General features: G+C 45.5%; 1 protein-coding gene and 2 pseudogenes across 1 annotated transcript; 1 reads left to right on the forward strand and 2 right to left on the reverse strand.

Annotated features, from left to right (window-relative positions):
* The first annotated feature begins 2,112 nt into the window (after positions 1-2,112).
* LOC135975278 (uncharacterized) lies at positions 2,113-5,067 on the forward strand. The gene is made up of 2 exons (XM_065565594.1): positions 2,113-3,085; positions 4,080-5,067. Exons 1-2 carry the CDS (start codon positions 2,509-2,511, stop codon positions 4,553-4,555), a joined length of 1,053 nt encoding a protein of 350 aa, XP_065421666.1. The 5' UTR covers positions 2,113-2,508; the 3' UTR covers positions 4,556-5,067.
* A 3,973-nt stretch (positions 5,068-9,040) lies between these two features.
* On the reverse strand, positions 9,041-10,202 carry LOC135975275 (olfactory receptor 4D2-like; annotated as a pseudogene).
* A 6,174-nt stretch (positions 10,203-16,376) lies between these two features.
* On the reverse strand, positions 16,377-17,338 carry LOC101935039 (olfactory receptor 4D9-like; annotated as a pseudogene).
* Positions 17,339-22,211: the final 4,873 nt, after the last annotated feature.

Consider the following 22,211-nt stretch of genomic DNA (forward strand, 5'->3'; position numbering starts at 1 on the left):
CCTGCTCCAACCTGCCTCAGAGAAAATGTCTTTCACGTCAGAGCAGCATAGAGCCATAGGAGAAGCCATAGGAGAAGCTTGGTCAGATGGAGATAGTCTTATGGAAGGTCTCAGATAGCCTCCGTTCACAGTTCTCTTTCTGACTCACTTAGGTTCCTCTAAAAATCCAAGTCAATATCAGAAAAGCTGTCTTCCCACCTCCACCACCTGCTAGCACAATGTCTAGAGATAGTAGTACATTGAAGATTTTCTGCAATAAAAGTCTGCTTTCTGCTTTCAGAGCCAGCTGCCTCCAAATGACTGAAGATGGCCAGGGGAAGTCACATCTCAGAGATGTTCATTGCTCTCTTGACTGACAGGGGAAGTGAGCATGGTTCCAAAAATGGCACATCCTCAGAAATCTTTTCCATGTATAATATCTGCCCAGGTGCTGGGCTCAAAGATTCCCTGAAATCCCTTTGAGCTTTACGGGGCCTGATTGAGAAGTTGCTTCCCCAGAGGTCTGGAGATTGTGCCACAAGGAGAATTCTTAATAAGTTCCTGGAGTGTTTCATTTAGTTCATGTTTATTTCTGGCCATCCAAACTCAACAGGCTTGTAAACTTTGCAGAGTTGTCTGGGGCTGACACAAAGAGGATAGTCGGGACACTGGGGATGAACTAAGTGTTTGTCTGTCCTCCAAAGCAGCAGAAATCCCAGGACTCCTGGGTGCTGCTCCTGGCACTGAGAGATCAGGCTGCTTCAGGGGTCAAAGATGGAGACTTGTGGGTTGTATGCCAGGTCTAGGAGGGGAGTGAGGTGTAGTGGTTAGAACAAGCAGGAATGGTCATGCCAAGTCCCTCACGCCCTCTTTAATATACTTGAGCTACGAGCAAGGCTGAAGATCCGGATTACCTTTTGGTGAGCACTGCCTGAAAGGTCAAAGTTCAAATTCGGTCCCCTTTTGCACACAGCAGCCAATGGACAATCAGTGTCCAAGAATTTCAACATTCCAGCTCAACATGAACATGGGAATGTATGGCGTAAGTGAGGGACCTGGGACCAACATCTCGGCTAGAATGATCTTCTCCCGAATTTGCCAGTTACGTCAGGAAAACGGGGAGAGGATCGCCTGTTATGTGTGGGGGGACTGAGCAGCACATTAGACTGATGCCCAGATGTGCGTAGGCAGCATCAGGGGGGTTCAGAGAATTAGTGCCAGATTTTTAAAGGTATTCAGGTACTTAATGGGATTTCCAAATGCACCCGAGTGCCTAAACCCATTGAATACAAAGGCACCTAGGCACTTTTGGACATTCCACTGGGCCCCCTAAATACCTTTAAAAATCTCGCCCTTATGCCTTGAACAACACTGAATAAACCCTCCTGGGCCGGTTTGCAAGAGACGAGAATTCTGATCAGTTGGGTTGGGATCAGGTCAATCACTTACCATTTTCCCCAACACAACCCAAGTCTGCTGACCGCATGGGCATGGAAGCGATCATATTTTTCTCCCCACCTCTCTCACTGTGTCTTTCTCGGGTTACCTAGATGGTCTCCATTACTGAAAAGCTGCCCTCACTGACTCCTGTGGAAACCCATCTCCTTGACACCTTTCCCTCAATGACTCTCAGTAGTCCCCATCCCAGTCACATGCTGACCCCACTGACCTCAGTTGAATACCAAACCCTTAATTTTTTATGTTCTTGTTGACTTCATTCATTATATATAGGTGTGATTGATGTGACATTGATTGACAGTCCTGTTCTAAAGATATTACTGTCAGAAATAGCGTGTATGCAGTAGCTGTGTCAGTCTGAGGATACTGGAGAGATAAGGTGGGGGAGGTAATATCTTTTACTTGACACATCTGTTGATGAGAGAGAGACAACCTTTTGAGCTTACCCAGTGTTGTGCAGGTTTCCTTTGAGGATGAGGACCGACAGGTCATAGAATCATAGACTATCAGGGTTAGAAGGGACCTCAGGAGTCAGATTTGGAGTGATCACCTAATGAAAAGTGTTCACCCAGGTGTGATGTGGTGTTTTGGGCCATTATCGTTTTCCTGTATGAGTTCATTGGAGAGAGTTGTGATTGTCTGGTTTCACCAACATAGTTGCTATTTGGGCATTTAGGCCTGGTCTACACTAGGCGTTTATGTCGAAGTTAGCGCCGTTAAATCGAATTAACCCTGCACCCGTCCACACTGCGACGCTATTTAGTTCGACATAGAGGTCTCTTTAATTCGACTTCTGTACTCCTCCCCGACGAGGGGAGTAGCGCTAAATTCGACATGGCCATGTCGAATTAGGCTAGGTGTGGATGGAAATCGACGCTAATAGCTCCGGGAGCTATCCCACAGTGCACCACTCTGTTGACGCTCTGGACAGCAGTGCGAGCTCGGATGCTCTGACCAGCCACACAGGAAAAGCCCCGGGAAAATTTGAATTTGAATTCCTTTTCCTGGCTGGCCAGTTTGAATCTCATTTCCTGTCTGGACATCGTGGCGAGCACAGCAGCACTGGCAACGATGCAGAGCTCTCCAGCAGTGATGGCCGTGCAGTCTGGGAATAGAAAGAGAGCCCCAGCATGGACTGATCGTGAAGTCTTGGATCTCATCGCTGTGTGGGGCGATGAGTCCGTGCTTTCCGAGCTGCGATCCAAAAGAAGGAATGCAAAGATCTACGAGAAGATCTCTAAAGACATGGCAGAGAGAGGATACAGCCGGGATGCAACGCAGTGCCGCGTGAAAATCAAGGAGCTGAGACAAGGCTACCAGAAGACCAAAGAGGCAAACGGACGCTCCGGATCCCATCCCCAGACATCCCGTTTCTACGAGGCACTGCATTCCATCCTCGGTGCTGCCGCCACCACTACCCCACCAGTGACCGTGGACTCTGAGGATGGGATACTGTCCACGGCCGGTTCCTCGGACATGTTAGGGGACGGGGAAGATGAGGAAGGAGATGAGGAGGGCGAGGCAGTCGGCAGCTCTCACAACGCTGATTTCCCCGACAGCCAGGATCTCTTCATCACCCTTACAGAGATCCCCTACGAAGCGTCCCCAGCCGTTACCCCGGACACAGAATCTGGTGAAGGATCAGCCAGTAAGTGTTGTAAACATCTAAACATTTATTTTTAACAAAACAGGAATATTAACAATTAAAAGAATGGGTTGTTCATGATTAGTGTGCCCTAGGCGCTTAACGGTTTAGTAAGGGGCAGTGCAAGTTTTGAAAAGAAATCTAGCAATGTCCGGTTTTCAGTGATTGTCCTGCACAAGCCGCTCTACTGTTTATTCCCTGCTACTGCAGCTACAGTAAAATGCGGTCTATGTGTCCGGGGATAGAGCAGTAATCCTCCTGGGACATCTCGATGAAGCTCTCCTGGAGGTAACTTGAAAGCCGTTGCATGAGGTTCTTGGGAAGAGCGGCCTTATTGGGTCCTCCAAAGTACGACACGTTGCCGCGCCACGAGATTATCAAGTACTCGGGGATCATTGCTCTGCACAGCAGGGTGGCATACGGCCCTGGTCTTTGGAGGCTTTCCCGGAGCATTCTCTCTTTGTCGCTCTCGGAGATCCTCATCAGGGTGATGTCGGCCATGGTGACCTGCTTTTAATTAGGTAGGGGAATGTTAGTGTTGGGACTGCTTTCCCGTTCCTTTACAGAACTGTAACCGCTGGTTTGCAGCCACGCGGTGGAGGCGGGAGAGGGGCAGCCGAAAGGGATCGTTCCCGGGGACAGCCGCGAGGGGGTGGGACAGGGGCAGAGTTCCCGCTTGCCGGATTGCTGGCAGCAGGGACTGACATTGATTTAAATGTGAAATGAGGCCAGTGGTAATATAAAAGTTTTAAACTGCCACAAGTGTACGGCTTACCATGTCTGCCTGCAACAGAAATTCCGTTGTGCTGCCTCGCTTCTCAAATGTGCTGTTCAAGACCCCAGGCACTGAATGCGAAGGCCGAGAATTCGACCTTGTGCTGAGTGCGCATGTGAAAGGTGCTGTGCATGGTCTTGTTCACAGAGAAAGACTATGTTCTTTGTTCACAACTACATTTATCTTTCTGAGGAATTCACTCCCTTTTTCCCATTTCCACAGCCCCGTCTGCGACTGTCTCACAACCTAGCCTGGAATCACACTCCCAGAGGCTAGCGCGGATTAGGCGTAGGAAGAAGAGGACACGGGAGGACATGTTCTCTGAGCTTATGGCCTCTTCCCAAGCCCAGGCAGCACAGCAGACCCAGTGGCGGGAGAACTTGACCCGAATGCACCAAGCCAACATGGATCGGGAGGAGAGGTGGCGGCAGGAAGACCAGCAGGCGACTCAAACGCTGCTTGGACTACTGAGGGAGCAAACGGACACGCTCCGGCGCCTTGTGGATGTTCTGCAGGAACGGAGGCAGGAGGACAGAGCCCCGCTGCAGTCCATCTCTAACCGCCCTCCCCCGCCACCAAGTCCCATACCCACCTCACCCAAAGTGCAAAGAAGGAGAGGCGGCAGAGTCCCTGCTAAGTCTCACTCCACCCCTGCAGAGAGCTCTAGTAGCAGAAGGCTCTCATTTCCCAAAATTTGAAAAGTTCTTTCCTTCCCGCCTGACACAAGCCCCCGTCCAAGTTTCACCTCCCAATGCCATGTGTAGTTGATAATAAAAAATTCGTTTCTGTTAACTACTGTTTCAATCATGTTCTTTTGGAGGAGGAGGGGAAAGGGGGTTGGTAATTGGACAGGACAGTCTCCTTTGGCAGGGTACATAGTCGGGGGCAGGCACAGCAGCAGGGCACATACACAGTGCAGTGATGCAGTGACTAGTTGCCCCGGTTAGTCTGGGAGGTTGTTTTGATGTAATGTTGGGGGGGGGTGGGTTGCTCTGTGACTTTGTGGCGGGGGAGGGCAGTTACAGATCTTAAGCGCCGGTCCTTAGGCAGGATCACAGAGCCACACAGCATGGGATCTGTAACCGTCCTCCCCCTGCCACAAAGTCAAATAGACCCCCCATACACACAGTCCCGATCAGGAGGGTTGACAGGCTCCGTTGAAACAAGCATCCCACCGCAGCGGAGCCTGTCAATCCTTGAGTTTAGAAGCTGCATTCGCCCCGCACCACAGTCTGCGTCCCAGTTTTAAAAAATTCCCGCGAAAACAGTATTAAAGAAAACGGTGTGCTTTAACAAAGTAGAACTATTTTTATTTCGACACGTGTGTTGGAGGGGGGGTGAAGGGGGTATGTAACTGGATAGGATAGTCAACATTACCTGGGTAAAGAAACGGGGGCAGGTTTAGCTTCTCAGTACACAAACTATAAAGTCACAGGTTACCCTGCTCACTCAGGAACTTTGCTTTCAAAGCCTCCCGGATGCACAGCGCTTCCTGCTGGTCTCTTCTAATCGCCCGGCTGTCTGGCTGTGAGTAATCACCAGCCAGGCTATTTTCCTCAACCTCCCACCCCGCCATAAAGGTCTCCCCCTTGCTCTCACAGAGATTGTGGAGCACACAGCAAGCTGCTATAACAATGGGGATATTGGTTTCGCTGAGATCACAGCGAGTCAGTAAGCTTCTCCATCTCCCCTTGAGACGGCCAAAAGCACACTCCACCACCATTCTGCACTTGCTCAGCCGGTAGTTGAAGAGTTCTTTTTCAGTGTCCAGGGCGCCAGTATAGGGCTTCATGAGCCAGGGCATTAGCGGGTAGGCTGGGTCCCCGAGGATGACTATAGGCATCTCCACATCCCCAACAGTTATTTTGTGGTCCGGGAAGTAAATACCTTGTTGCAGCCGTCTAAACAGACCAGAGTTCCTGAAAACACGAGCGTCATGAACCTTGCCCGGCCATCCCACGTAGATGTTGGTAAAACGTCCCCTGTGGTCCACCAGTGCTTGCAGCACCATGGAAAAGTAGCCCTTTCGGTTAATGTACTGGGTGGCCTGGTGGTCCGGTGCCAGGATAGGGATGTGAGTTCCATCTATGGCCCCACCGCAGTTTGGGAATCCCATCGCTGCAAAGCCATCTATGATCGCCTCCACGTTTCCCAGGGTCACTACCTTTGGCAGCAGTACATCAACGATTGTCTTCGCTACTTGCATCACAACAACCCCCACGGTAGATTTGCCCACCCCAAACTGGTTCGCGACTGACCGGTAGCTGTCTGGCGTTGCAAGCTTCCAGAGGGCTATGGCCACTCGCTTCTGTACACTCAGTGCAGCTCGCAACCGGGTGTCACTGCGCTTCAGGGCAGGGGACAGCAACTCACAAAGTTCCAGGAAAGTTCCCTTCCGCATGCGAAAGTTTCGCAGCCACTGGGATTCATCCCAGACCTGCAGCACTATGCGGTCCCACCACTCAGTGCTTGTTTCCCGTGCCCAGAATCGCCGTTCCACGGCATCAACATGACCCATTGCCACTGTGATGTCCTCGGCGCTGGGTCGCCTGCTTTCTGACAGGTCTGTGCTACTCTCAGACTTCAGGACATCACCGCGGTGCCGTAGCCTCCTCGCCTGACTTTTCTGCATCTGCCTCAGGGAAACCTTTATGATAAGCTGCAAGACGTTGAGAGCGGCCACAACTGCAGCGATGGTCGCAGCGGGCTCCATGCTCGGAGTACAGTGGCGTCCGCGCTGTCAATGACTGGAAAAGCGCGCGAACTGTTTTCCCGCCGGCGCTTTCAGGGAGGGAGGGCGGGAGTGATGGACGGATGACGACAGTTTCCCAAAAGCACCCTCGACTCATTTTGTTACCCAGAAGGCATTGCCGGCTACACCCAGAATTCCAATGGGCAGAGGGGACTGCGGGAACTGTGGGATAGCTGACCACAGTGCACCGCTTCGAATGTCGACGCTATCACCGTTAGTGTGGACGCACAAAGTCGAATTACTGTCCTTAGTGTGGACACACACGTTCGACTTTGCAATATCGATTACAAAAATTCGATGCAAGTAAAATCGAACTACTCTCGTAGTGTAGACAAGGCCTTAGTGTCCCCCCAACTTTCTCTCCTCCCTATGACTGGAGCATTGTTAACAGGCCAGTTCACCTTGAATGATCCCTGTCAAGGTTGTATCCCCACTTTGAACTTTAGGGTACAAATGTAGGGGCCTGCATGAAAACTTCTAAGCTTAACTACCAGCTTAGCTCTGGTCCCGCTGCCACCATTCCCTCCCTGGGAAGCCTTGAGAAACCTTTCACCAATTCCCTGGTGAATACAGATCCAAACCCCTTGGATCTTAAAACAAGGAGAAATTAACCATTCCCCTCCTTCCTCCCACCAACTCCTGGTGAATACAGTTCCAACCCCCTTGGATCTAAAACAAGGAAAAATCAATCAGGTTCTTAAAAAGAAGGCTTTTAATTAAAGAAAAAGGTAAAAATCATCTCTGTAAAATCAGTATGGAAATTAACCTTACAGGGTAATCAAACTAAAAGAGCTCAGAGGACTCCCCTCTAGTCTTAGGTTCAAAGTACAGCAAACAAAGATAAACACTCTAGTAAAAGGTACATTTACAAGTTGAGAAAACAAAGGAAAACTAACACGCCTTGCCTGGCTATTTACTTACAAGTTTGAAATAGGAGAGACTTGTTTAGAAAGATGTGGAGAACCTGGATTGATGTCTGGTCCCTTTCAGTCCCGAGAACGAACACACTCCCAAACAAAGAACACAAACAAAAACCTTCCCCCCCCAAGATTTGAAAGTATCTTGTCCCCTTATTGGTCCTTTAGGTCAGATGCCAGCCAGGTTACCTGAGCTTCTTAACCCTTTACAGGGAAAAGGATTTTGGAGTCTCTGGCCAGGAGGGATTTTATAGTACTGTACACAGGACAGCTGTTACCCTTCCCTTTATAGTTATGACAATCCCTTTAAATATGTGCTAACTACGGATGCTAAACCATCTGTTCCATCTTCTATTTAGCAGTGACACTCTGAGTAAGTTTCCCAGACCAGAAGAAGAGCTCTGTGTAAGCATGAAAGCTTGTCTCTTTCACCAACAGAAGGTCGCACAAGAAAAGATATTACATTACCTACCTTTTCTCTCTAGAAATAGTGTGAAGCTGTTGTTGCAGACAGTGTTTGTAATGGAGGTCTTAACAGGAGTATAAATAGTTATAATTCATTTCTGGATCTGAAACTCAAGTTCTGATACACAGGAAGAGTAGATCTGTTGTGGAACAGGTGCCCAGTTTGATCTAAATAATTATCACTGTAGAACAGCTTTTTTAGTTCTTAAATTTTGAGAATATGGAACTTTTTGAGAAAGAAAAAAGAACCACAATATTCTTTGAAAGTTTACAAAATTATTTATATTTTGAAAACAACTGTGTTTTTCTCTTATTGGAAAATGTCATAATTGTTTCCTTTATACCAAAATATCCACCAATTTTTCTTTCTTTCTTTCTTTCTTTCTTTCTTTCTTTCTTTCTTAGTAAATATGGAAACATCAACATCTTTTTTTCCTCTTGACAATAAAAATCTGGAATATGTACAGAAACTTTTTTTAATGTTATTTATATATTATCAATGAAAAGGACACTTTAAAAAATCTATTAAAAATGTTTCCCAACTCTATCCGTTACTGCACTCTATGTAAGGATTAACAGAAAAGACAAGCAAGCCCAAGTTGTGTTTTGTTTGTTTTGGCTTTTTATCTGTGAAGTTAGAGAGAGAAATAGAAATAGCATGTACAAAAATTAAAATCAATTCCTTGTGAAAGTAAGGTTTGATCATTCTTAAACCACTTTGATGGAAAGTCACATGATAAATACAGGTAAGCGTTGTATATGTATAAGGGAGAAAAATATAAGCCATAAAGCAAAAGATTGTTCCTAATCACTTGTTGCAATACTCTACAGTAATTTTCTCACCACAACCAGTACATTATTTATGACACTTAATATATTGAACAGCTCTTTTCTCAGAGAAGATATTGATTACTCATGGATTCCTCTTTGGTTGAAATCATTCTTAGAATAATTTCGACCATCAAGTCTCAGTGTCAAAGCCTAAGCTGGTGGAAGCAATATAGGGAGATGCCCCCATTTCCTCCAGCTGGGGATCTGGCCTATTTACCTGGATGCAGTCATATCTTATTTAAACTGACTGCTTTTCATCCGTTTATGGAGGTTCCGGCCCTCAGTATATCACTCATTTGTGAGCACAGTTTCTCACGAGTGCACTGTATGACCACACAATACATTCCACATGCCACATACATCTACTCTCTGCTATGCTGAATTCCGTTTTTCAACACAAATCGACATTGAAAGATAAATTATGTCTTTATTTCCCTCCTTGAGCACAGCACTCTCCTCATCAGTCTCCTGATGGCCTTCTTCATCTCGGCGTTCCTCAGTGTGTAGATCATCGGGTTCAGCATTGGGGTGATTACAGTGTAAATGACTGAGACCACCTTGTCCAGGGTGAACTTCTTGAAGGGCCGAGCGTAGATGAAGATGCAAGGTATGAATATTAAACACACCACAGTAATCTGGGTTCCACAGGTCGACAGAGCCTTGTGTTTCCCTTCTGTGAGGTATGTCCTGATCTTGACTAAGATGATTGCGTAGGAAATAAGCAGAATGATGAATATCATTACAAGTAGCACTCCACCATTGAAGACCATCTGCAGTTCGACCAGGTGAGTCTCGGTACAGGCCAGTTTGATGACCTGTGGGACATCACAATAGAAATTGTCCAGGACATTTGGCCCACAGAATGGTAACTGAAGGAGCAGTCCAATCTGAACAGCAGAGTGAGCCAATCCACCCATCTATGCCAGTACCACTATCCCCCCGAGCAAACCAGGGTTCATGATTGTCAAGTACCGCAGTGGTATATAGATGGCCACGTACCGATCGACTGCCATCCCCACAAGGCATAATGACATTGCTCCGGCGATGAAGTGGAAGAACATCTGCAGGAAGCACTCATTGAAGGAGATGATTTTACGCTGGGTGAGGAGACCTGCCAGAAATTTTGGAGCATTTACTGATGAGTCACCGACATCCAAGAAAGCCAGGTTGGCCAGCAGGAAGTACATGGGGGTGTGGAGCCGGTGGTCGGTGATCACAGTGGTGATGATGGTGAAGTTTCCCAGCCAGGTTGTCAGGTAGACTATGGAGAAGATGATAAAGAGGAATCGCTGCAGCTCAGGACTTTGGGTGAGACCCAAGAGGACAAATTCTGTCACTGTGGTGGTGAGGTTCTCTTGCTCCATTCATGAACCTCAAAATGCACCTGCAGAGGGAAGAGTGATGATAATAATCATTATGTAATCCCACTACATTACTGACATGAAATGAGCATTAACCACCTTAAGAAACACATTTGATTATGAATTTATTTTGTTTGCTCCAGTGTTCAGTAACTCTGCTTCAGTAGACACTACGATCTCCACCAGTGAATAGGAGTGATCTGCCCACCCAAACAAGCCTCATACTAACCACCATGTCCATTCATCTTCCCGCAGTCCTGATAGGGCACACCAACCATCGTCCACAGATTCCTGGTGGGGCCTAGAGGTTCTGGTTTGGGAAGGATGTGGATTTGCAGGGAGTGCATTTAGGCGGAGATTCTCAGAATCCAGGGGCTCTCATCATGGGGATCATAGATGCTAAATCAGAGGGGGATCCTAGCTAGATCCTAACAAGATGGGAGGAGAATTGCAATGGAAAATTTGGGAACCACTGATTTATGGGATTTTATTTCCCAATTCCTGGCCTTGATATCAGAGGTACTGAACACCTGTAACCCACCTTAACATGATGCTGGTCTTTGGCCCCTTCAAGTGGCTCCAAGAAGAGAAAGAATTTTGTCTAATTGACTTGATCAGGACTACCATGTGCTCAACATATCTGAAAAATGCTGTTGCTTTATTAAGGTGCTCACAGATTCTGGTGCTGAACTTTAAACACCCATATTGAAAAAGTGTGAATTCATAAATGTTTCCAAGTGTGCATCTAGAGTGAATATTCAAGGCGACTATGGAATAATGGATGCTGAACTTCCATTAACCGTTTTGAAAATCTTTAGAGATGGTTGAAAAAATCACTTTTTCCCAACAAAAAAATGTTCAATTAAAATATGTGAGAAATATGTGAGAAAATGATGTGTATGTGGGGGGATGACAATTTCTATTATTTTATTCACATATGAAAAAGGAAGAAATTAAACATTCCATTAAAAAAGAGAGAAAGAGATTTTCCCAGCTGAAAGTTTGGTTTTGTGGAAAAGCTCAAATTTCTGGGGCTGTTTTGTTTGTTTGTTTTTGCCAAAAAATGTCAACCAGTCCTAAATATCTCACTGTTAAAGCACAATGTTCTGTTGCTGAGCATGGTGAGGGAAAATGTATTTGTGGGTAAAGCACGGCTCTTGGATTCTGAGGAGCTGGATTCAATTTATGCCCTACTATGGATGCTTTCTGGGACCCTGCCTAATTCATGTCTCCTCCCCATCTGGGAGTTTCAAAGGAGAATAGGTGCAGGGAATCTCACTGAGGTTATATCCACAGATCAGGGCACTTCCCTGGGCTTTTTCCAATTGTCACTTCCCAGTTCCAAACTGACTCAGAGGAAATGTCTTTCACATCAGAGCAGCATAGAGCCACTGCCATAGGACAAGCTTGTTCAGACAGAGCCAGTCTCATGAAGGTTTCACGAAGGGGAAGTCGTGCCTGACTAACCTAATTGCCTTCTATGATGAGATAACTGGCTCTGTGGATGAGGGGAAAGCAGTGGATGTGTTATTTCTTGACTTTAGCAAAGCTTTTGATACTGTCTCCCACAGTATTCTTGCCACCAAGTTAAAGAAGTATGGGCTGGATGAATGGACTGTAAGGTGGATAGAAAGCTGGCTAGATCGTCGGGCTCAACGGGTAGTGATCAATGGCTCCATGTCTAGTTGGCAGCCGGTTTCAAGTGGAGTGCCCCAAGGGTCGGTCCTGGGGCCGGTTTTGTTTAATATCTTTATTAATGATCTGGAGGATGGTGTGGACTGCACTCTCAGCAAGTTTGCAGATGACACTAAACTAGGAGGCGTGGTAGATACACTAGAGGGTAGGGATCGGATACAGAGGGACCTAGACAAATTAGAGGATTGGGCAGAAAAAAACCTGATGAGGTTCAACAAGGACAAGTGCAGAGTCCTGCACATAGGACGGAAGAATCCCATGCACTGCTACAGACTAGGGACCGAATGGCTAGGTAGCAGTTCTGCTGAAAAGGACCTAGGGGTCACAGTGGACGAGAAGCTGGATATGAGTCAACAGTGTGCTCTTGTTGCCAAGAAGGCTAACGGCATTTTGGGCTGTATAAGTAGGGGCATTGCCAGCAGATCGAGGAACGTGATCGTTCCCCTTTATTCGACATTGGTGAGGCCTCATCTGGAATACTGTGTCCAGTTTTGGGCCCCACACTACAAGAAGGATGTGGAAAAATTGGAAAGAGTCCAGCGGAGGACAACAAAAATGATTAGGGGTCTGGAGCATATGACTTATGAGGAGAGGCTGAGAGAACTGGGATTGTTTAGTCTCCAGAAGAGAAGAATGAGGGGGGATTTGATAGCAGCCTTCAACTACCTGAAGGGGGGTTCCAAAGAGGATGGAGCTCGGCTGTTCTCAGTGGTGGCAGATGACAGAACAAGGAGCAATGGTCTCAAGTTGCGGTGGGGGAAGTCCAGGTTGGATATCAGGAAAAACTATTTCACTAGGAGGGTGGTGAAACACTGGAATGCGTTACCTAGGGAGGTGGTGGAGTCTCCTTCCTTGGAGGTTTTTAAGGCCCGGCTTGACAAAGCCCTGGCTGGGATGATTTAGCTGGGAATTGGTCCTGCTTTGAGCAGGGGGTTGGACTAGATGACCTCTTGAGGTCCCTTCCAACTCTGATATTCTATGATTCTATGATTCTATAAGGTCTCAGACAGTTGTACTAAAAGGGTCTGTTCACTGTTCTCCTCATAATTCACAGAAGATCCTCTAAAAATCCAAGCCAATATCAGAAAAGTTGCCCACCCACCTCCCCCCCTGCAATCACAATGCCTATCCCTGCTAGTAGTAAATTGCAGTTTTTGTGCAATAAAAGTCATTACCTCCCACAGCCTGTTGTGTCAGTGATCTCAGAGCTGGCTGCCTCCAAACGACTGAGGATGGCCAGGGGAAGTCACATCTCAGATATGTTCATTGCCCACCGACAGGAGAAGTGGAACCTGTTTCCAAAAATGGCACATCCCCAGATATCTTTTACATGTTCAATATCTGCCCAGGCACTGGGATCAAAGACTTTCTGAAATCCCCCTGAGCTTTACAGGGCTTGATCGAGAACTTGCTTCCCCAGAGGAACGATTAATACGTTTGTTGGGATATGTAAGGGTTAAGTAGAGACCTGGGAAGCTGCTAATGTGCTGACATGGCATCAGGGGACAAAGGCATAAGAAGGCTGTAGTTCTTTGTTTAATAAATAAGTTGCCATATTTTGCCCTTCCCTGTTGCTTGTAAGAATTGATAAGTGTTGCAGCTGCATAAGAAATGTGGGGATCTAAAGGATACCTTTTGGGTAAAGCAGTGCTATCTCCTCCCTTCCTTTCTCAGCTACATAAACAAGCCCTGGCACATGGCCCTTTCCTCCCTCCCCTGAGAATTGCTGACCAGGGAGATTTGTGGCAACAAATTGTTGCAAAGAAATATATTTTCAAGGTAAAATGCCTGTGTAATATGTGTAATGCTGTGCACAATAGATAGGATGGGTTTACTAACAAAACGGGTGTTTTTATTACTTAATAAGGGTTTTTGGGGTGTTGTAATGGATGTAGGCATGTACAGACTAACAAACAAAAATAATGTGCTGTAACTAAATTAGTGCTTACTGGACAATTGGGTCCAGGGGAACAAGTATCGCAATAAAGAAGCCTGTACTCATATCCACTTCTGGGTCAACCTGCTCTTTCTTCTAATAAAGTTCCTGGAGTATTTCATTTGGTTCATGTTTATTTTTAGCTATCCAAACTCAACAGGCTTGGAAATTTTGCAGAGTTGTCTGGGGCTGATGCAAGGACTATATTCAGGACACTGGGGATGTACTGGGTCTTTGTCTGGCCTCCAGAGCGGCAGAAATCTCAGGAGTCATGGGTGCTGCTTCTGGCACTGAGAGATCAGTCTGCTCCAGGAGTCAGAGCCAGAGATAGGAATGGGGACTTGTGGGGTGTATGACAGTTCTAGAAGAGGCGTGAGGTGTAGTGGTTAGAACAAGCAGGCATGGTCATGCCAAGTCCTTCTCGTCCACTTTAACACATTTGAGCCAAGAGCACGGCTGAAGATCCTGATCATCTATTGGTGAGCTCTGACTGAAAGGTCAAAGTTCAAATTCGGTCTCCTTTAGGACTTAGCACTCAATGGACACTCAGTGTCCAAGAATTTCAACATTCTAGCTCAAGAGGAAAATGGGAACGTATGGTATGAGTGAGGGACCTGGGATCAACATCTCCACTAGAATGTTCTTCTCCCTGGTTTTGCCAGCCACGTCAGGAACAGCAATGAGGGGATTTCTCCTAGCCATTGTTGCATGTGTAGGCTGAGCTGTTCATGCAATGACTGAGAGCGGCACATTGAACCAATGTCTGGGCGCATGCTGGCAGCAGCAGGAGGCATTAAAGAATTGGGGCCAGATTTTGAAAGCTATTTAGGCCTCTAGCAGGATTTTCAAAAGCACATGGGTGTCTAATCCCCATTGATTACGAAGATGCTATTGAAAATGATTCTAGGTCGCTAAATACCTTAACATTCTGGACCGTAGGTTAGAATAAATGGACGTATCTGCTCTAATTTATTACAGAATAGAATAGAATTCCAATATGTTGGGTTGGGGGCAACTCATTTCTAGCAAATATCCCTTGATTTTGGAATTGCTTACCATTTTCCCCAACACAACAAATCTGTTGATGGAAGTAGCCATATTTGTATTCCTGCTTCTTTCTTTCTCTCTCTCTCAGTTTACGTGGATGATTTCCACCACTGTAATACTGCCCTCAGTGACCCCTCTGCATCCCTGTCTCCTTCACACCCCGCCCTCAGTGACTTCAGTTCAATACCATTCCTTATCATTCTGCCCTCAGCTTCTCCCGTTCCCTTCTACTGTCGTCAATGGTTTTGCACAGGTGTTATGGGTTACAAATGAGTTCTCTATTCTTTTGATGTTCCAGCTGGAAGTAATATCCATCCACTGTCCCACTGCTCTGAGGCAGCGGGGTGGGAGATTGGTTGGGTATTACTTAACCAGATTTCACAGCCGATCAGCAATTTACTACTGCAAAGTTATAAAAGTAAAGTTGATTGGGAAAGAAATAAAATATTTCACAAAAGTATTGAACAATTTCAAAACCATTTTTCATTTCAGGTGTTGTAAAGAACTTGTATTTTAAAATAAATATTAATAGCATTTTCCCTTCTTCTATCCCTTTTTTCTCTTTTTTACTTTCTTCTGATTTTCTAAGGAAAATGTTAATAGAGGAAGAGAAAAGAGGGAAGGAAAGTAAAACCTACTTCCCCCCTCCACCAAAAAAACTCCTCTGGATAATGTATGATAACATTTTCCACTTTATTTTCACAGTGTCTAAAAAGCCACTTTTAACAATAACAACATTCCAACAAAAAATGATTGATTACCTCAGTAAAAGTCAGGATTAGGGAAAAAAGCAACCAAAAGCCTGTAGTTTAACCTGTAAAGCTAGAAATAGAAATGGAAACATATAAAAAAATTAACTCTTATCCTCTATGAAAATAGAGACTGAATCTTATTAACTCATACTGATATCTAATCATATGGAAAATACAAGTAAGCTGCAAATGTGTATAAGTAAAAAGTCTAAGCTATACAATATTAGAATACCATATTCCTCTCCTGTAATACGTTATAAAATAATATTTATGCTAATTAAGACTTATTTATGACACATAATTTTTCAACATATATGAAAATGTATATTGCTCCTTTTGAGAATAAATGATTTGTTTCAGGAATTGAAAGCATTCGTAGAATATTTTTTTTTAACCAAAAAATTTCAGGGTCAGTAAATCAGCTGTTTGTGAGCGACACCATTTTGCATCAGCTTGGGATCTGCCCACTGACTCCAATGGATCTCTGTACACCAGTTGGGGATCTCAGCCATTGATGCCAATGGATCTATAGAGATTTAAACAAGCCTGGGATCTGGCCCATTGACTCCGATGAAGGTACGCTGATTTAACAAGTTGGCCGCATGGACTTCAATGGAGATTTGTGACCCTTGGTGTGTAATTTATTCATTAACACAATTTTTCATGAGTATGTAGTATCTGTTCTCTTTGATGGGATGCACATTTCACATGGTGTGTACATCCAACATCTGATGTGTTGAGGTCTGGTTTCTAATAGAAATGATCATTCAAAGATAACCGATGTCCTTCGTTTCCTCCATGATAATAGCATTCTGCTCATCAGCCTCTTGATGGCCATTTTCATCTCTGCATTTCTCAATGTGTAGAGCATTGGGTTCAGCATTTGGGAGATGACTGTGAAACAGACTGAGGCTGCCTTGTCCAGGGTGAACTTCTTAAAGGGCCGAGCATAGATGAAGATGCCAGGAATGATATTAAGCTCACAACCAAGATCTGGGCTCCACAGGTGGACAGAGCCTTGTGTTTTCCTTCCGTGACATGTGTCCTGATCTTGACTAAGATGATGGTGTAGGAAATCAGCAGACTGATAAATAGTATGATGAGGAGCACTCCACCATTGAAGACCATCTGCAGTTCAACCAAGTAGGTGTCAGTGCAGGCCAGTTTGATGACTTGTGGGACATCACAATAAAAATTGTCTACGATGTTAGGCCCACAGAACGGTAACTGGAGGAGAAGTCCAATTTGAACAGCAGAGTGAGCCAATCCACCGAGCCATGCCAGTACCACTAACCCTGTGCACATGCCCCGGTTCATGATAATCAAATATCTCAGTGGTTTATAGATGGCCACATACCGATCAATAGCCATCCCCACAAGAAAAAACACCATTGCACCCCCGATGAAGTGGAAGAAGAACATCTGGAGGATGCACTCCTCAAAGGAGACGGTTTTATGCTGGGAGAGAAGACCTGAAAGAAAGTGGGGAGCATTGACTGAGGAGTCGCTGACATCTATAAAAGCCAGGTTGGCCAGCAGGAAGTACATGGGGGTGCGGAGTCGGTGGTCGGCGATCACCGTGATGATGATGGTGAAGTTCCCCAGCCAGGTGGTCATGTAGACTACAAAGAAGACCACAAAGAGAAAATACTTCAGTTGCTGATTCTGGGTGAGGCCCAAGAGAACAAATTCAGTCACTATACTGGTGAGGTTCTGCTGCTCCATTTTGTGTCCTTAAACTATACCTGCAAATTGAAAAGAGCTAATAATAATTATATTTTTTATCCTCCCTTTAAGTTATTGATATTAAATCTATTTTCAATCCACATTAGGAAGCACACTTTGTTTGAGACTTTTCTTACTAACACTAACCTCAGCCTCACTTCAGGAGAACCCTGATTCATCAAACCCAAGTCATCCCACCCCTGCTTTCCACAGGGTGGGGTGCTTCCATCATGGGCTGCTGGTAAGGGAAGTGTAGTAGTCTACTCACCAGAAGAGCCCTCTGCTCACCACAGGGCTCTCCCTGATTCAACAGACCTGCCAAATGTTGATATTGACTGTCAGGTTTTAGCTTTTCAATCTCTTTCCTCCTAGTCTCGCACTGCTTTACTTTACCCCCACCTTTCCTCACTGTATGTGGAAATTTAAAAGAAGGTAAGAAAGTGTGAAAAAAATGCCATCTCTCACAATTCGCTACGTGAAGGTTAAGAAATGAATCCAAATGAAATGACAAGTTTCACTTTGTTTTGAAATTTTCTCATAGAAAAACACAGATTTTCATCCAAAAAGCCATTTTCCCATAAAATATTTTGAGTCCGAGAAAACCTCTCTTTTTTTTGGACAGTGACATGTCTTTTGTCAGAAGAAAATTTTGGTTAAAAATTAAAGAAAAAAACATTTTGATTCAAGTTTTCTGATGAAAAATTGAAAAAAAAATAATAATAAAAAGCAAAATTTTCCCATCCAAAATCTCTTGTGGAGTGTACGCCAGTTCTAGGAGGGGAGTTTATTGCCAAAAACTGTGGGGTGAGGAGTTCTATTTCTGCCTTGCTGTGAACATCCTCTGTGACCAAGGATAACTCACACCCTGTCTCGGATTGGGATTTTCAAGAGACAGGAAGATAGTTGGGTGCCCAATTCTCATAGAACTTCATTGGGAGTTGGATACCTGAATTCTTTCAAAAGCTGATCCTCCCTGCATCTAGTCCCTACTTTTCAGGAGTGTGAAAGCACCAGCCAATACCTTAGAACCCGTTAGGATAGAAAATAATACAAGGGCTCAGTGTGATCTCCCCAACCAAATCTCTCCTTGCTTCTCACCACGGGCTCTGAGCATTCCACCTGCAATAAAAAATTGGTTATCCCAAGTATCACGCTGCACATTTAATGAATCAAGAGTCAGTACCTCCTCCGGCATGCTATCAGAGTCAGCTGCCGCCAGACAAAGCGAGGAAGCCCTGGGGAAGTCACATTGCTGTTCTGCCAGGCAGGGGAAGTGGACCTCGTTCCAAAGCCAACACAGCCCCAGAAATCTTCCTCTTACTATAGTGTCTGACTCGTTCACTCAGGCTGGCACTGGTATCGGAGACTCTCTGAAATCCCTCTCAGCTTTCCTGGGCAGGATCAAGAGAGTTGCCTCTTGGGAGACTGAGAGAGTCTGCCACAAGGGGAATCATTAATAAATTCCTGGGGTGGTTCAGTTTGGTTACGTGTTGATGTCACCAAAACTCATAAGTGATCTCTCTCCTGCCATCCATCTCCACCCTCTGACAAAACAGAGGCTATCAACCAGCTCTGGATTCCCCTGCTGGGCTGGCAGACACAAGAGGGATATTGAGGATGCATGGAAGGAAATGGACTTTTGGGTGGGCTGTGAAGAAGAAGAAATCCCAGGAGCCCCGAGTTTAATTCTCGGCACTGGGTGAGAAATGTGATCACTGGCACCAGAACCAGGGGGTCCCAGGGGCCATGGCTTTAACAAAAGAAACATATGCACTGTGGGGAAAAAAATGATGATACTGCTAAAGGCCAAGATGCACTGTGAGATTGGGTCAGATGCATTCCTTGATATCCACTGCTATCTAGGGAGACCATATTTCCCAAAGGGAAAATGGAACACCACACAGGGCAGGCCAGAGCCCCCTGCCCCTCCCCCCCATGTGAGTCACCCCCCTAGCCCTTCCTGCTTCCTGCCTATGGGGCCGGCCCGTGCCCCCATGCCACCAACCCAGGACCGGCCCAACGGCCCCCCCATAACCCCTGCAGGTGTGGCAGCCCAAGACCCCCTGCCACCTGCCTGCGTGGAGCTGGCCTGGGCTGAGCTGCTCATTTACTCCTGCCCCCTGCACATTCGTCTGCACCCCACTAGGGGTCGCACCCCACTTTTTTTGCAAAACTGTGCATTTGTCCCGTTTGCTCTTGCCAACTGATGATCAGTGGATCATAAGATGATGATGAGATGATCCCGGGAAAGGGCTTAAAAAAGGGACTGTCCCAGCCAAAACAGGACATATGGTCACCCTATTGCAATCCTAGATAATCACATAATTGCATGAGCAAAATTGCATTAAGTTTACATTTTTTGCTTAATAGATATTGTATTGCTCTGATCTGCTACAGCCTGTGGATGGTGTTTGTTAGGTTTTCTACAAATATAAAAATATATTTTTGATTTTATTTTATTTTTATAAAACAGAAAAAAAATCATTTTATATGGTAGGTCTTACATGGGGACACATTTACCTCCCTTCATAGTTGTTTGTTTTTATTATTATTTATTTTTCCAACACCTTTTTCCAAGGAGATTTACAATTTAGAGTTACAATTTCTAAAATACGCATCATATGTAAACAAAGATGATTTGATTGTAATGTTACAAAATTGTAAGTTACAGTTCAATAATAAAAATGATGCAGTATTAATAGGAGTATATACCCAGTAAAATGATAAATGCAAGTGAAGCACAATACATGAAGTGCAAAAATAAAATGCAGTCTGATGTTTAGACTAAAGTTGTCATATTTTTTCCAATTGTTCGTACTGTAATTATACGTTAAATATTATAATGTAGCTACATTTTGTATTCTGGTTATTTTTACTCTCTTGTACTAGTTGTACTCTGCGGGATATTTAAGTAGCATTTTAATTCCCTCCCGCTTCTACAAAGGTTCCGGTGGTAGGTCCACCGGCCACCTTGGAAAATCCCAAACACTGAAGTCAGTTTCTGGGCTCTGTTGCTCAACTTTCTGAAATGTGTCTGCAAAAACGACATTGTCAGGGCCCTTTGGCTGTTGTGTCGGTTTACAGGTCAAACACTATTACCCTGCCTATGTGTTTGGTGAGCTCAGCCCGGGACCTGAGAGGGAAGCTGTGCCTCAACTTCTCTGTCACCACCACCAGCAACAAAACTGAACTTTAACTGCCCCTGTGCAGTCCCCTCCCCTTCACACCCTGCCTCGGTGACCCCTGTGCAGTCTGCTTGCCTTCAATAGGTCTGGACAGGAGTAATTGATTGGGACATAGGCTAGGTCTACACTGGGGGGGGATCGATTTAAGATACGCAAATTCATCTACGTGAATAGCGTAGCTGAATTCAACGTATCCGATCCGACTTACCCTGCTGTGAGGACGGCGGCAAATTGACCGCCGCGGCTTCCCCGTCGACGGCACTTACTCCTACCTGGGCTGGTGGGAGTACGTGCGTCGATTCGGGGATCGATTGTCGCGTCCCGATGAGACGCGATAATTTGATCCCCTAGAGATCGATTTCTACCCACCAATCCAGGCGGGTAGTGAAGACAAGCCAACATAATACACAGTCCTAAATAGAATCCATCCCCCCTTCCCATTTCTGAGTATTAAAAAATAGAGAAACATTATTTTTCTCCCTAAGTGTAGGAACTCGGACTCTGGACACATGCAAGGAGAATGTGTGTGGAATAAGAAGCAGCCATTTTTACACACTGACTCTTCAGACTAGATCACTTTAACAATATAAAAAAAAGGCTGCTTGTGTCTGAGGAAAAATAGTTAATTAAAGATAGGGGAAGCTTAATGGTGGGATTTTGAAAGGAACCCAAGGGATATATAAACCAGGAAATAGTGATTAGGGGTAGGAAGGTGATTTTACCTCTGTATGCAGCGTAGGTGAGACTGATACCGGAATACTGCATCCGGTTCTGGGGAGGGACAGAGCCACAAAAGTGATTCATACGCCGGAGAAAATGCTTTACAGCGAGAATCTTCAAGAGCTCAGTCTGCTCTTATTATGCACTTCTGAGAGTGACACGACAGGGGGATAGCTCAGTGGTTTGAGCATTGGCCTGTTAAAGCCAGGGTTGCGAGTTCAATCCTTGAGGGGGCCAGTTAGGGATCTGGGGTAAAAATCTTTCTAGGGATTGGTCCTGCTTTGAGCAGGGGGTTGGACTAGATGACCTCCTGAGGTCCCTTCCAACCCTGATATTCTAAGATGGTTTTAGGGGGGAGGGATAGCTCAGTGGGTTTGAGCATTGGCCTACTAAACCCAGGGTTGTGAGTTCAATCCTTGAGGGGGCCACTTGGGGATCTGGGGCAAAATCAGTACTTGGTCCTGCTAGTGAAGGCAGGGGGCTGGACTCGATGACCTTTCAAGGTCCCTTCCAGTTCTAGGAGATGGGATGGGATGGGACAGGAAATAATATAAAAGTAATCAAAGATAGAAATAGAACAGTGCAAAAAATATAAATAAATAACCCACCCCACACACATTTCAAATGCAACCAATGTTAACCCTGGAAAGTGTTATGAGCTTCCAAGAACTAGTTGAAATAATGTGCCAGACAAGAATGAATGATTGGGACAAACAACATTTATTTCCCAGAAAATCTCTAAGGGGATGTGATGCAAATGTACCAGCTCCTGTCATGCAAAAACGCTGCCTCTTAAGCTGCACCCTGAGGAGGAATCTTTGTCTGCTGATTACCTGTGACAGGAGGACAAAATCAAAGGCTCCAAATACATAAGGGAACAATGAGTGACTCATGTGGGTGCTTGTTCTGAGCTAACAGCTGGTCCCAACTTGTAACCAAGAACGCCCCCTGCAGGGGAGCTGGAGTCA

This window comes from Chrysemys picta, chromosome 13, assembly GCF_011386835.1.
Source record: "Chrysemys picta bellii isolate R12L10 chromosome 13, ASM1138683v2, whole genome shotgun sequence".
In the NCBI taxonomy this organism is placed as follows: Eukaryota; Metazoa; Chordata; order Testudines; family Emydidae; genus Chrysemys; species Chrysemys picta.